The sequence below is a fragment of the Stegodyphus dumicola genome, chromosome 12, assembly GCF_044657685.1.
Source record: "Stegodyphus dumicola isolate Sdum_Otavi_A_Nest chromosome 12, ASM4465768v1".
Lineage (NCBI taxonomy): Eukaryota > Metazoa > Arthropoda > Arachnida > Araneae > Eresidae > Stegodyphus > Stegodyphus dumicola.
The window spans coordinates 89,703,608-89,719,129 of NC_140779.1; the positions used below are offsets into that span (position 1 = coordinate 89,703,608).

The following is a 15,522-nucleotide window of genomic DNA, read 5'->3' on the forward strand; positions in this document are numbered from 1 at the left end:
CCCGACAGACTGAAATTCTCAAAAAGGAAATACAGAAAATGCTCGATCTTAAAATTATAGAGCCGGGAGAATCGGACTATACATCTCCCATGATTTTGATAGAATCTTCATCAAAGGATCCTCGGCCTTGTATTGATTATCGTAAACTCAATGCTGTTACTAAAACTGAATACTATCCTTTGCTTAATATTGAAGAACGTATCGAAACTGTAGCAAAAGCAAAATATATTACCCTATTAGATTTATCTAGAGGCTACTGGCAAATTCCGTTAACAGAAAGAGCCCAAAGATATGCAACGTTTGTAACTAGTTTTGGAAGTTTCAGACCTCTACGTTTACCCTTTGGATTAAAAAATGCTCCATATTTTTTTAGCAAAGTTATGACTAAAGTCCTGGCTGGATGCGAAGGTTTTGCTGTACCATACCTGGATGACATTGCCATTTACTCAGAAAACTGGGAAGAGCACCTTAAAAACTTAACTTCTGTTCTAGAAAGAATACAGAAAGCAAATTTACGACTAAAACCATCAAAATGTAAATTTGCACAAGATCAAGTGAGATACCTAGGCCATGTTGTGGGACAAGGACAACGAACCCCGGATGAAGTAAAGATCCTGGCTGTAAAGGAGTATCCTACACCTAAAACCAAAACAGAAGTACGTGCTTTATTAGGACTGGTAGGGTATTATCGCCAGTACATACCGAGATTTTCAGAAATTGCTTCACCCCTCACGAACGCTTTGAAGGGGGTAAGAAAAAAAGGAAATATACAATGGTCTGAAATATGTGACAGAGCTTTTAAAAATTTAAAAGAGTTGCTATGCAAGAAACCAATTCTGTATGCTCCCGATTTTGATAAAAGGTTTATTATACAAACCGATGCCTCAGACAACGGCATGGGTATAGATAGTACTATGCCAATTAGATGATGAACAACGTGAACATCCTATCTTGTATATAAGCAAAAAATTTACTAAGTTTGAAAAGAATTATTGTACTACTGAAAAGGAATGCGCTGCTATCATCTACGCTATCAAGAAACTGCATTTTTATCTGGATGGTCAGCAAGAATTCTTGATTCAAACTGATCATAATCCTTTGGTCTGACTACAATCCAACGCCAAATGTAACTCTAGATTGATGCGCTGGGCACTCTCATTACAACCTTATAATTTTAAGGTCATTCATCGCAAAGGATCTTTGCACAAGAACGTAGATGTTCTGAGTAGAATAAAGTAATGTAACTCTTAGTGTATGTAACCACGTTTAGAATTAATTTTATTATTTAATGTATGCTCAACTAATGTATTTGAACGTTCTCCATTTCTTTCTTTTTAAATGTGGTGTAAAAGTATTGTTTAAAACTTAAAATTTTTTGGCCTGAAATTTAGAAATTTATAAGAGAAATAACCTTTTCTCTTTAAGCAATCGAGCAAGCCGAGCTTATAAACTTTCGAAATTTACAGAACTTTTCCCTTCGGTAAAAGTCTCTCCGTTGGGGGAGAGGTTGTAACAGCTTTAAATAATATTAAAATCTTGTAGATTAAATAATTTAAATAGATGAACATTAAGGTATTTGTGAATGGCAATATTTGAAACCAGACTCGAATGCCTCGTGCGACTCTCGCACGAAGAATGTAATTTATTTTTAAATGATAGAATGTGTTTTCTCTTCTTGTTTGTATGTCGCCATTTTTTTGAGTGTTAAATAAAAGTTATTGCTGTGTTCCATCATTGGAGTTGCTTCATTTCGCCAAAGAAGTATTACACTGTTATGATTGTGCACATCGGTGTTATAGCTATTTTTACCTAAATTTCCATCATATTTCCCGGGTAATTTTTAACTGAGCTCAAAAAGGCTTGGTAAACATTCGCTAGCGTCAAGTGACTACTATTCATGTGGCAAACAAATATTACATAGGAATTCTAAAAATATGTGAACAGCACATATGATGTACATTAATATACCCAGTTGATTTTGTACAGTATAAATGCATCTGAATAACTTCTTATATCCAAGCTACCACTGATTTCTAGAATAAACATTCTCTGTCAACTCAAAATCTTAATGCATAAAACATTGCTAAAATCCTCATTCAGAACTCCCAGGATTTCTTTAATAACCACAGGTCACAAGTACCTATCTTCCGAAGTAACTTTATAAATTCGACAACAGAATGCTCCAGCAATTGAGTACAAATGCTGATAATCATATAACAGGCGGTACAGCTACTCGGCAGGTGGTAAGTAAGTAAATAAGTAAGATAAAATAACATGCCGAACGAGTATTAATTTAGAAGTCAAACAACAAAATCAGTGTTATATTTGCACACTTTTAAAAGACTAGTTTCGATGGTTTTACCGAACCATCATCCTTCGCTACCAAAGCTACCTTAGCTACCTTTCCCTCACTCAAAACTCTATTTGAAACACACGTATTTTGTTTTCTAAAATAAGTATTGCAAGCAAGCTGAGGGATTAGTCATGGGAAGCCCCCTCAGTCTCATCCTAGCTGATATCTACATACATTATAATGAATCAAAATTATTTCACAATTTAAACTTCCCGGTATGATTCCGCTACGTAGGCGATACTTTTTCCCTGTTTGACGGTAATAAAGATGATTTAAATAAAGGTTTTTCAGCAATGAATTCAATTGATCCTGTTATTCAACTCACTTTTGAACTTGAGACATGCAATTCTCTTCCGTTCCTCCACATTTTGGTCACACGTAGCACATTCAGCTTCAGTACTACGGATTACCGTAAACCTTGATCGGTTTGCCTTCCACCACACTTCAAATCATGTCATCCGACTAAACAAAAATTAGCTTCATTTTATTCCTATATTTTTAAATTGGCTCTTGATCAAAAACTAAATTACTTAAAAGCAGGAGCTATTAGCAGGGGCTGTTGACTCAACATTATTAATCAAGCAGTTAAAAAAGTCTCATCTAGGCACACCAAAATGCATACTCTTGTTTTAGTAGAATTCTGTTGTCATTTCTTCCTTTCCATCAATTAGGTCTCAAATTGTCCGTATTTACAGAAATTTAACTCTCGAGTCATTTATTCTCCTATCAATAAAATTCCGAGTTACATACTCAAAGCCCCCATTCCGGATATGAATTCTTTGGGTATTTATAGTGTGGTTTAATTTACACTGTTCAAACTATGAGAGTATTAAAATTACGCGTTAAGGAACATGAGGCACATGTTAGAAAAAGGAAACGTAGAAGTCCTCTGTTGCCCAGCATTGTTGGTTCGAAACACTTTCAATTTTTCTGTAGCCAAAATTATATAAACAACATCTTCCATTGGTGAATTAGATTTTCTAGAGGGGTTTCACATTCAAAAAATCTTTCTGTTCTAGTTAACGACCCTAATTAACCCTTTTTAATTCATCTTTCTCTTCAGCCTTTAAGGAAATTATTTATGTTTAAGTTCTCGTTTCACCAATAGACGGCGTTACTAGCTTAACTCCTATCCAACCATTCTTATCTTATTTAATCACTACATCTTATCTCGTTCTTTTGCGCTTTGGCACCTGAGGATTATGGTTTGGTAAAACCATCGAAATAGTCCTGTAAAAATTTGAAAATATAACGCTGATGTTTTTTTGTTTGACTTCTAAATTAAGTAAATAAGTGTCAACAATATGAGAAATACTTACTTACACATTTTATTTATGTCTGCTCAAAATTTCAATTCAAGACTGAATTGTTGAAACCAGTCTTATTTTGTATAATCTTAAACTTTAGCAAACAAATGAGCTTCTAGACTTTTTCAGTGCTGTCCTCTTAGTAATTTTAGTATCTTAGAGAACGGAGCAGTTTTTCCGACATGTAATATTTAAATAAAAGCCAGTTTTCTCTAGAAAGTTCTCCAAAAAAGCATTCCTGTGTTAAGCAGATATTTGCCATATTCAATAAAATAAACCAAGAACAAATCAATAGTCGTTGATTTAAGGTGCCTAAAAGAATTCATTATAGCTAAGGAAACTCATTAAAATAGATAATTTTTTAAACCTCAAATGCGTGTGGGATTAATGTTTTCACAATATAAAATAAACTTTCGTGTTATATGTGATAAATTTCATCAAAATATTGGGCACGTTTAGCAAAATATTAATCTGTAAATTTTCATTTAATTTTAGGCTCTTACCTACGTGCAATTAAGGAACTTCAAAAGACTAACAAAATCCTTGCCTTGGCCGTTCAAAAAAGTAAAGCAAAGGAAAACCGTAACAAAATATTTCTCGAAGATTATGCAAAAGTTATTAATAATATAATGGTAAGCAACTACATTTTTAACATGATATATATCATTTTCTAATCTGTACTGTAGTATATACAATTAAATACATAATTGTACTGCATTTTACGGGCGAATTTACCATTCCTGTTCTACACAAAATTTTATCTCTCAAAAATATCATTAATATACTTGCCTCTGTATAGTGGTAAGATGGGAATTACTTAAGTATTTTTAGACCAAATGGCGTCAGCCAAGAAAGCCTAATAGTCCCAAAACGGGATTTTGCGTTGAATCACTTTTCAAAGTGTTGCCATCAAATATTAGCCTCCTGTATTATATTTAAAGAAATTAAGTAATAAATAATCTGCGTAAACGAATGTATTTGTAAAAAAACAACGATACCTAGAGAGGTAATTTTGAATAATGTAACCCTCCACCCGAATATGAGCACCTGGAAGTCCGAATTTGGAATTTAGAATTTGTTTTATTGTCTATTTCGTATTTTGCAAAATTTTAATGAAATTTTATTAAAGAAACGGAACAATTTCAAAGCCAGCAGTGACAACACTTTGGAAATGAAACAATATTATCTATTATAGCGCCCGAGACTGTCCATTAGAAATTCTAAAGCTATGCTGTTTTTAAATATTTTGAGCCCAAAGTGGCGTTAGCCCAAATGCTCTCGAAATGTGTATGTATCTGTAAATGAAAAAAACGCCCTTTTGTGAGTAATGTGAAATCTGAAACTGTCCATGTATGTATGTAATGTAGACATGTATATAACACTGTCAACCGATTAACATAATTAACCTGTTAGGAAAATGTAATTATTAGTCCAAAGCGGCTTTGTTCCTGGATGACTATTGTTTTCGTTTTTGCAATTTTTGTTGAAAATTTTAAAAGCTGTTATCACTTTTCAAATCGTTGCCACCAACTACTATCGCCCTATATTATATTTGAAGAAATTAAATAATGAAGAATCTGCATAAATGTATATATGTTTCTCGCATTGTCATAAAACAACGGTACCTAGAGCCATGGAATTTTGAATGACGTAATCCTACTGCGAATATGGGCATCTGGAAAGTCCCAAATTTAGAATTTGTTTCATTATCGATTTCATATTTTGTAAAACTTTAACTAATTTTTGATTAACAAACTCGACGATTTCAAAGCGAGCAATGGCAACACTCTACGGAAATACCTTTCTATCTCCATCGCGCCGAATTGTGTATGGGAACTTCTTAAAATATGTTCATTTTAAAATTATTTTGCGACATTGCTGTTGAACCGGATTTTATGGTTTAAGTGCAAAAAACATGCTATTTAATAAATAAAGGTAACACACATAACGTTAAAAAAACGCCCCTTTGGACGTGATTTAAAATCTGAAACCTTTCTTTTTTTATTTTTCTTATATATATATATCCAGAGCATATCTAATCTTCATCTACTCGATAAGCTGCTGAATCATGGTTGAAGATGTTCTAGAATTGGGAAACTGAACGAACTAAACTTTTTGATGTTGAATCACATATGGTCAACTTATTGCACTTATCCTTATGATTTGTCGTAATGCAAGTGCTTATTTTAACAAGTATTCATTGAGCATAGTAGATCGTGTTCATTGACCATAGTAGTTACTTTCATTGTACAGTTTCACGTGTTTCCATTAAATCTCTATTCTAGTGTAAGATTATTCTTATAGTATGATCACATCCCCGAAAAAAATGAGGGATGATTTTGGCACATAGCCTTTACTCGGTGATATCACTTCCTTTGAGTGTAAGATAAACTTGCTTTTGAGACTTTTAGGGTAGAATAGCTTTTGATCTTCTTACAATGGTTGAGAAGAGCAATCTTCAGTTATTGCTTAGTATCTCTCATCAGTAACCACAATGTGCTAGGAAACAATACTACTTAGTGATATGATAAAAAATACTCATTAATCAAGCAGTTTCCATTATCCAAAAACCGTTAGAATAGGGATATATTTGACTTTCAAATGTTATCTGTGTAACTAAACTAAAATGTGTGTTATTCACCAGGCCGTGCAAGAAAGTCATGCGGTCCACATCAGATATTTTAATTTCAAAACATTAAAACATGAATCCTTGTGTCATTTTTTTTCTTTTTGTAGCTGGAAGTTTTTATATGAATTTATGTTATTATTGTAAACTATGATACATAAGTACTTAATGTATCCAATAATTATTGTATATATGCATATATTAGTGTCAGCAACCGTACTCAAGTACTCATATAATGAATGTATATAGGATAATACAATCAACTAATCAAGTGTCTCTATTTCAATCGAGTATTCAAGTATATAAACAGTACTCATATAACATAATCATGTATCTATTATATTAACGCATGTATGTACGCAAATTCTGAAATAATGAATGTAAGCAGGTTTAATGTATTCAAGTGTCTTACTGTAATCAAGCTCTCAAGTACATAGCCAATGTACCCATGTAACTTAATCACGTATCCAATGTATTAAAGTATCTAATTTGACGGATTATACTAGTGTAGTATTGCAAGTATTTGATGTATTTAAAAATTATTAGTATTCTTATTGGTATTTGATGTATGTAAGAATTGCGGCAAAGTGCACCCAAGAGCATCATCAATGCATTCTAACAGCTAATGCTTATATATTCATGCAGCTAATGCATTCATGTAACATCATCCAGGTGCCAGTTTTTTCATACGACTTCACAGAGAATCGAATAGATTAGCGAGGCAGGCCTCCTGGGTCTCGGGAGCTGCTGCTTTAAGATAGTGGACACAGTGGGACATATACCTGCTTACCTTTGTTGGACACCAAGTGTCCCTGTCCTCCGTCACCTACCACCTGTAGCTGGAAATATATATCTATGACCAACGGTGGCAAAAATAAAAGCCGGGTGAAGACTTTTTGTGGACATAGTGTACAATGGATCTAAAATAACACATATTTAAAATTTTAACTGTAGAGACACTGTAAAGAAATTGCAACATTTAATAGAATTTATTAGAAACAAGGAAGGAAGTAATACCAAAATAATGGAGACTTAGTACCATCTGTCTGGTTCATACAAAAGGCAGATACCTTGGAATTCTCAAATTATCGAGGTATAGGTTTTACTCTACGCATTTTGTAAATTATTATCTAATATTTTTATAACATATTGATTGTTTATATAGATAATATAATTGGCGACTATTAGTGTGGCTTCTGTAAAGGCGGGTTCACTGATGAACAAATCTTTAGTATAAGGCAAATAGTGGACAAGATCATCATAATCATTATCTGAAACACTAAGTAAACGAGTAGAACAGCCTGGAAAGGCCTCACTAAAGAAGAAAGTTTTAGTATACATATTGTAAATCATCCTGCTTATTAGTGTTCGTGTTACCGCTAAAGTGCGGAAATCGGTTATTCTGCAGGATCCGTTAAAGTGAAAAAAATGGTTTCATTTCTAAACTACCTAGGTAATCTACAAATTATCTATACTACTTACACATTACCTACTAGGCACTTGTTCAAGCGAAAACAAGATCTTTGCTAGAACAACAACAACAACGTTTCTGCAAGCTTAAAACAGCGATGCTTTTAACTTGTTGATCGGTAAGGGTTTCAGAAAATTTTACTGTATTATATTTGTAATTGTAAAGCTAAATGTACCACAAATAGGTGTGCTTGTCGCAAAATCTAGTTCCTATGTAATTCAAAGTGTCACTAACCGTTAGATTGCACTAATACGTGAGCATAATTTTATAATATGTTTTGCCAATTCATTTCATTAATTGTAGTTATATTTTAAAGCTTTTTATTCTTTGCATTATAGTTTTTTAATTGACTGATGGTTGATTCTATTAACTAATTTGTTGATTGTTTTATTGTATAAACTTTATTTTTTATATCAAAAAATAAATAACATTATTGTTAATTTAAGCGTACAGAAACGTTGCTGTTGTTTCAGCAAAGATCTTAACAATACGGAAACCGTTAATGTGCACATTACCTACTTAACATGAGGAAATCTCTTGATTCTGCACTTTAACGGAGCAAATCAGATAATCTGCAGATTTTCTGGGTAATTATTAACGACTTTCGACTAACGACTGCACATTAACGACTTTTGCACCTTAGCGGTAACATTCAGACAATATCCTTCATTCAGCGACATTTTCCTTCACAAGCATAAAAGAAATTGTGAATAGTGAATATTCACAGAAATAAAAGTGATGTATTCTCCTTTCTATGTTTGTTCACTGTGCGGTTAGATTGCTTAGAGATATAAGCATGGATTATCTCCTGAGACTGTGAATATTAATCCATATATAGGTGACTTAATTCTACTCGACTATTAAACTAAAACAGTTTAATTTCTTGTATTGTCTGGTATAGCAAAACAAATCACCACAGATAGGGCATTTCATCATCTTTCGCTGCAAATCCAAGACATGCTGTAAACTGATGCAGTCTTCATTTTTCCGGAAATACCTTTTGTTATTTTAGAAGGTCAAATAAAAGATGTCGAAAAGGTAAACTTGCCTTTTGTTGTTCTTCTTGGCTGAGAGGATTTCTTATATGAACTCATAAGACTAAAAATAGGAAGCTTCTTTTAAACAGACACAACACTATTTATTAGTATTTACAAATATTTACTAAGAATGTGATTGTTAGAAGGAGCTCAATTACAAATACTCTAAACAGCGTTCATCTTTTGCTTCCGTTCTCACGCTACAGTCTCTCTCAGATCTCAGTTAGAGCAAAAAAATGGGAAGAATATCCGCCATCTAGTGGCAAGAACATCAAATGTAAAATAAAAAATAAAATTTCATGTAAAATCAAAAGGTGGGAGGATTCTTTTCATTTTACAATGATGAGATGGGAAAATCAAAACAAAATTTATCAATAATCAAACAATAGTTCAAGTACAACTTTCACAAATATGAAAAATTAACAATTTAAAATTATGTAACAGGTTTTACAGTTTTACGTCCATATCTAGTTTGATAGTTCGTATCACTATCACACTCATTGGCACAGTTCTTTCTGTTCATGTTAAAGTCACTAAACAAATTAGGTCTATCACGTTCGAGAGGATAAATACGTTTCACAGGTCTTAGGAGTTCATTTGTTGCAGTTTTCACTTTGACAACACGTACTTCATTGTCTTTTGCAGGATATGTTTCTTTAACGCGACCTATTGGCAAATCTATTCTCTTCTTGTTGTCACTGCCGACAAACACCAAGTCATTTTTGTTGATAGTCCCAGTAGATCGTTTAAGTGGTTTTTGCACTAGGATAACTAAATATTCATTACAAAATCTTTAGAGAAAGTGTTCTCTTTATTTCTGCAAGAACTTGTATATTTTTGTCAGATTTATGGTATCTAGGTGGTCTAAGTCTGGTACTCCGACGTCGCACACAACTTGCGGAAACATTGAAGGAGTTAGTGCCGTAAGATCACTTGGATCTTCTGAAAGGTATGTGATGGGTCTTCAGTTAAGCACTGATTCGACATCACGGAGTATAGTCAACAAGAGACACAATACTTTCAGAGAACATATCTCAACATCTTCTTCACTGTTTGCATCAACCTCTCCCACCAACCGCCCCACCATGAAGCAGTTGGGGGATTAAATTTTCACTGTATTCTCATACTAGTTGAATGACAATTTCTTTCCAATCTATCGATCTTAACAGATATTTTCAGTTCCAACGAAATTAGTGCCATTGTCGCTGTAAATATTTCTTGGACGACCTCTTCTGGCAATAAATCTTCGATTAATGCACGAATTGCTGCGGCAGTGGCTGCCGCGTCAGTTTTCGCAAATAGTTTTAGACCTGCAGTCTCACACCCTATGCCCGATTCTGCAACACACACACACACAAAAAAAAAAAAAAAAAAGATTTCTTCAATAATAATAATTTTTTCTAATCATCTAGTTGCATTTTTAATGCAGCTTTACATGCTCATAAATCAATACCCTTTCCACAAAAAAAGCAGACAGTTTGTTTACTTTTCGCAGCGTTTTTGACGTCGAAATGTCCAACGGCAATAGGAATGTTTTGCGTTCATGGACCTCATGTTTGCGTTTCATTAGCAAATGGCGGGAGGGTAGAATATTTGACCTTACCTTTCGAAACCGAAACCTTGCTTTGCCAGCTATATTCTCTCTTCACCCTCTACTTAGGATTTTAGATAGTTCATTAACGCAGTAAGTTTGTTTAATGATTTACTGGTTTCACATAAACCTAAGCTTCTTTCCCATACTCTAACAACATCTTCCAGTAAACAAGATTCAACGAGAGGGTATAATATACATGCGTATTTGTTAGACGTGACGTTTAATGTATCGAATGCTCTCAGATGAGTTTCAATTTTATCGTACAGTTTCGCGAATCGTGTTGCTTTGTTTCGGCTCAATGAATTATTCAAAATTAAGCTCAACAATTCTCTCACATATACTTCTATGAGGAGATCCTATTTACCGAAACGAGCTTAAAAGCATTCAATTACTTGGTAACAATTGTCAGCCGACCGGGGATAAAGAATCAACGATATCTGTTGCACGCGAACCCTCAACAATGGCTTGAAATAACTATTGAAATTCATCTTCAGGTGGAATTTCTGGATCACCGTGAATTTTCTTAAATTGGCCCCAGAATCCTAACCATTTCTTAAAATCACCATTGAATTTCTTAAATTCGATTTTTGGCAATTTGAACTTTCGGTTTTGAACTGTAGAATTAAGAGTGCTGTTATTTTCCGAATTAGTATTACTCGCTATTCTTCGAACTAAGGCTCACATATTTTCACTATATATTGTACAACCCTCGTATTCCTTATTAAAATCACTTTGAGAACATTTAGGATCATCAGATAACAATTTTATAATTTCTTTTTCTATCAAATCAAGCTCCGACCATTTTTCTTCCGTGTCATTAGGATTTCGATTTCTTCTATATCACGTACTTCTTTTCTAAAACAGTCTTTCAATTTGTTAGATATTCGTGTAAAAACACTTCTTAAAAGGAGTACGTAATTTCTTTAATCCCATTATTTTTAGAGTTTATAAATAATCATATATTTATAATCATAAAATAATACAATAAATAAATCCTTCAAGCCGTCCCTGTTCGGGAGCCAAATGTTATTTTAGAAGATCAAGTAAAAGATGCCAAAGAGGTAAACTTACCTTTTGTTCTTCTTGATGGACGGCTGAGAGGATTTCTTATATGAACTCATAAGACTAAAAAAAAAGAGGCTTCCTTTAAATAGACACAACACATTTTATTAGCATTTACAAATATTTACGAAGAATTTGATTGTTAGAAAGAGCTTAATTACAAATACGCTAACAGCGTTCATCTTCTGCTTCTATTCCCAACTGTAATATATTTTTTTGTCTCTATATATTAGTATATACGTTAAAGTATGAAATCCGTTATTTTGTAGAATACCTAGTTATTCCATGAAATAACTGATCGTGTCCGTTAAAGTGTAACACTCTCATGTATTTCATGGTTTAACTAGTTATTTCATAGAATAACGATCTGCAGCCCGTTAAAGTGTAAAATAATCTATATCTTATACCTCGCTTTTTAGTATAAGGTACATTTACGTTTCGTTTAACAATATGGAAAGCGGGCAGAAAAGGTGTTGTTGTTAAGCACATGATTTTTTTCACATATGAATACAAGATGTCAGGTTGACCTCATAGATTTTCAATCACAACCTGATGGAAACTATAAATTTATTTTAGTTTATCAAGATCACCTTACAAAGTTTGTGGTTTTAAAAACCCTTCAAACAGAGAGAGCAGAAGAAGTTGCAGGACAGTTGCTTGATATATTCCTGTTGTTAGGAGCCCCATGTATATTGCAGTCGGACAATGGAAGAGAATTTTGTAACAAACTTATTGATGAATTAAAAGTAAGTTGGCCAGAGCTTAAGATCGTGCATGGCAAACCAAGACATAACCAAAGCCAAGGCAGTGTTGAGAGAGCCAATCAGGACATAGAAAATATGTTGACGACTTGGATGCAAGACAAGATGAAATTAATGTCGGATAAATTTTATTGTGGAGCCTCTGTGGGGTTTACCGTCCGTATCCCAGTGCCTGAAGTTGACAGGTGACAGGTGAATGCAGGGCCCGGACACCCGGACGGCTTAATATGACAAATCGGGTGTCGTCCGGTACCCGCACCTATTTAGAACAACACAACCCTGACGACTTCCTGAAAGGGCTGCATCGGAAATATATTAATGGAGAATATGTGGTATTGACGTGGCCAAACAAGGGCGTGTGCATATATATGCTTCAGTATACAATTAATAAAAAGTTTCATACATAGGTACATTGGTGGTATAGGTACATTGGATACATATGTATATTGGTCTAAGTGGTTAATGAGATAGGCAAACAACAAACACTTATACATTAAAAGAAATGAAACACTGACGCAACTGGCGCAGTAATGCAGAAGATGACAATTAATGAATACACGTAATCGTGTGTCATCCTATATGACTATACATAAACTACTAGAAATGATATGCATAAACACATGCAAATGATGGCGATAAATGAAAACACATAATCATACATTATTCTACTGGACTATACACACATCAATAAAAATGATACATACACACCTATACGTTGACAGAAATGATACACTGAGAATGAAAATTGTGTATCAGTGTGAACGATGACAATTAAAGGTTACACATATTCGTGTATTACCTTACTTGGCTATACATATATATTAGTACAAATGATACACTTAAAGACTTATACATTAATGGAAATGAAATACTGAAAATGGCACTTATACATTATACGATAGATGAAGAATAATGGTAACACGTAATCATGTATCATCCTAAGTGGCTATACATACAGTAATAGAAATGATACACTTATACATTAATATACATTTACATAAAGGATAGGGTTGTGATTAAGCCGAATCACACAAGTCCTGGCCTAATGCTTGCAGTCTGTCCATAATACTCTTGAGTTTTTTAAGTACCGCTGGTTGGCGAATGAAGAATCTTTTATAGGCTGGATCTGTGCTGTAAAACGGCATGTGCCACTCTCGTGTTAGTGGACAGAAGGTGACATAATGGTCCGGGCTACCTGCCTGGCCACATACACAGATGTTGGTGTTTGTTATTCTTCGCTCTAGAAAATAATCGGGGAATGGACCATGACCCGTTATAAATCTGGTGATGTGTGGCTGAGATATCTGTCTCTCAAGGCTGACTTTGTGAGCGAATTCGTAGGTCCTTCTTCCTTGCGGAATAGAATTCCACTCTTCCTGCCATTGCTTGAGTGCGGCGTTTAGAACAGCCTTCTTTACATAGGATTTTGGTAATTTTATTGCCAGTTGTTCCGCATCGAGATTGCTCGCGGCTTCTTTGGCTAGTAAATCTGCCTCCTCATTCCCCTGGTGTCCAGCGTGTGCTTTAATCCAGAAGATGAGGATGCGTCATTCGTACTGGTGCAGGGTTTGCTGAATGCGCCCTATGATGGGCGACCTGTGAAAAGGATTCCGAATTACATGAATTGCTGACAGGCTGTCGGTGTGTATTTCTGCGGTGGAGTAGCTAAATTGACTCGCTGCTAGGATTGTCTGGCGTATGGCTTCGGCTTCCGCCTGAAAGACCGAGTTGCCTGCACCCAGAAAGCCTTTCCAAGACCTTAAGGTGCTTCCATTTCGTTTGATGGTATAGCTACAGCCTGTCGTTCCATTCATCTGGGAGCCATCTGTATAAATCTTAAGGGCATTAGAGTGATCGTTGTTGTCTTCAAGCATCGTTGTATAAGCATGGACATTCTTGCAGAAAAGGGCCGGGTGTACTTCCGCAACTTGTAGATTGCTCTCAAAGTCCTCCGGTGAGAAATGGAGGTTCTGGTATTGAGCAGGTTGCTTAAGGAGAGTAACTTTTGCGATGACCGCTTCCATTTGGGCCCGTATGTGCAGTGGAATAAGTCTAGCCAGCACTGTGGCTGCTGCAGTCGCTGTGGTCCTGTAGGCCCTCGTGATGGCCAAAACAAATGGGCGTTGAACGCTGTTCAAAATTTGTTGCTTCCTTGTAGTCATTGGAAGTGCCCATATGGCCGCTCCATAGATAAGTATTTTTTCTACCACTGTGCTGTATATTATCTTTAGGATGTGAGGCCGGAGCCCCCAGTCTGAGCCTTGCATGCCCTTTATTCGGGAGGCTATTCTATGAGCTTTAATGCGTTGAGCTCGCAAATGAGGGAGCCAGGAGAGTTTTTCATCGATTAATAAGCCGAGAAGCTTTAGTTCTTTCACTCGTTTTACTCTCTTTTGTCTAAGGTTAATACATGGATTGCGAAGGAGTGTCTGGCCAGGTTTATGGAATATTATGTATTTCGACTTGAGCTTCGAGATTCGTAGCTTCTTTTGGTTGCAGAGCATGTCAAACTGCGAGATAACGTCATTGCAGCGGGCTTCGAGAACGTGCCTGCTGTGTCCTCTGACGATGAATGTAGCATCATCTGCAAATGCAAATGCCTTCGCTCCTTCCGGCCACTGAGTGCACAAGATCGAATTGAAAGTCATGTTCCATAGGACAGGACCAGCGAATGATCCCTGTGGACAGCCCCTGGTCTGTTGTCTGGTAATGATTCCTCCGTCGTGCACAACTATGAATTTTCTGTTGCTGAGGTAACTTTTAAAAAAGTGTAAAAGATTGTTTGGAATATCAGCTGTGTGCAGGGCTTCGAGCACAGCAGGCCACCACAGGGAATCAAATGCACTTTGGAGATCTAAACTTAGTACTGCTACGTGTTGATTGTTACTGCGAGCTTCCGTGATTTCTTTCTGAAGAAGATCAAGGGCATGGATCGTTGATATGCTTTCCCTGAAACCGAATTGTAGCTGCGACAAGAATTTTTTCCGGGTGAGGTGATGCTTTAGACTGGTGACTGCAAGTTTTTCTAAAACCTTCCCTATTGCCGACAACAAGCATATCGGGCGGAAGGAGGTAGGGTCATTCGGATGCTTCTCAGGTTTGGCAAAGAGGACTACTTGCCCCGTTTTGAATGCCACTGGAAAATACCTGTGCTCCAGCAATTTGTTGAAATACTTGCAAAGGAATCCGGGTTGTGCCTTGTGTACAGCTTTGACTATGCTGTAATCAAGCGAGTCAGGGCCTGGTGCTTTTCGCTTGGGCAGAATACGCATGATAGCGTTGACTTCCGGATCCTGAAAGGGAGGATCGTC

General features: G+C 35.5%; 1 protein-coding gene across 1 annotated transcript in view; it reads left to right on the forward strand.

Annotated features, from left to right (window-relative positions):
* Positions 1–15,522, forward strand: part of LOC118184127 (uncharacterized) — a 68,857-nt gene that overhangs the window by 17,416 nt on the left and 35,919 nt on the right. Inside the window, exon 3 of the mRNA XM_035353777.2 lies at positions 4,156–4,292. Coding sequence (XP_035209668.2) covers positions 4,156–4,292 — 137 coding nt within the window. The remainder of the gene's footprint in view (positions 1–4,155; positions 4,293–15,522) is intronic.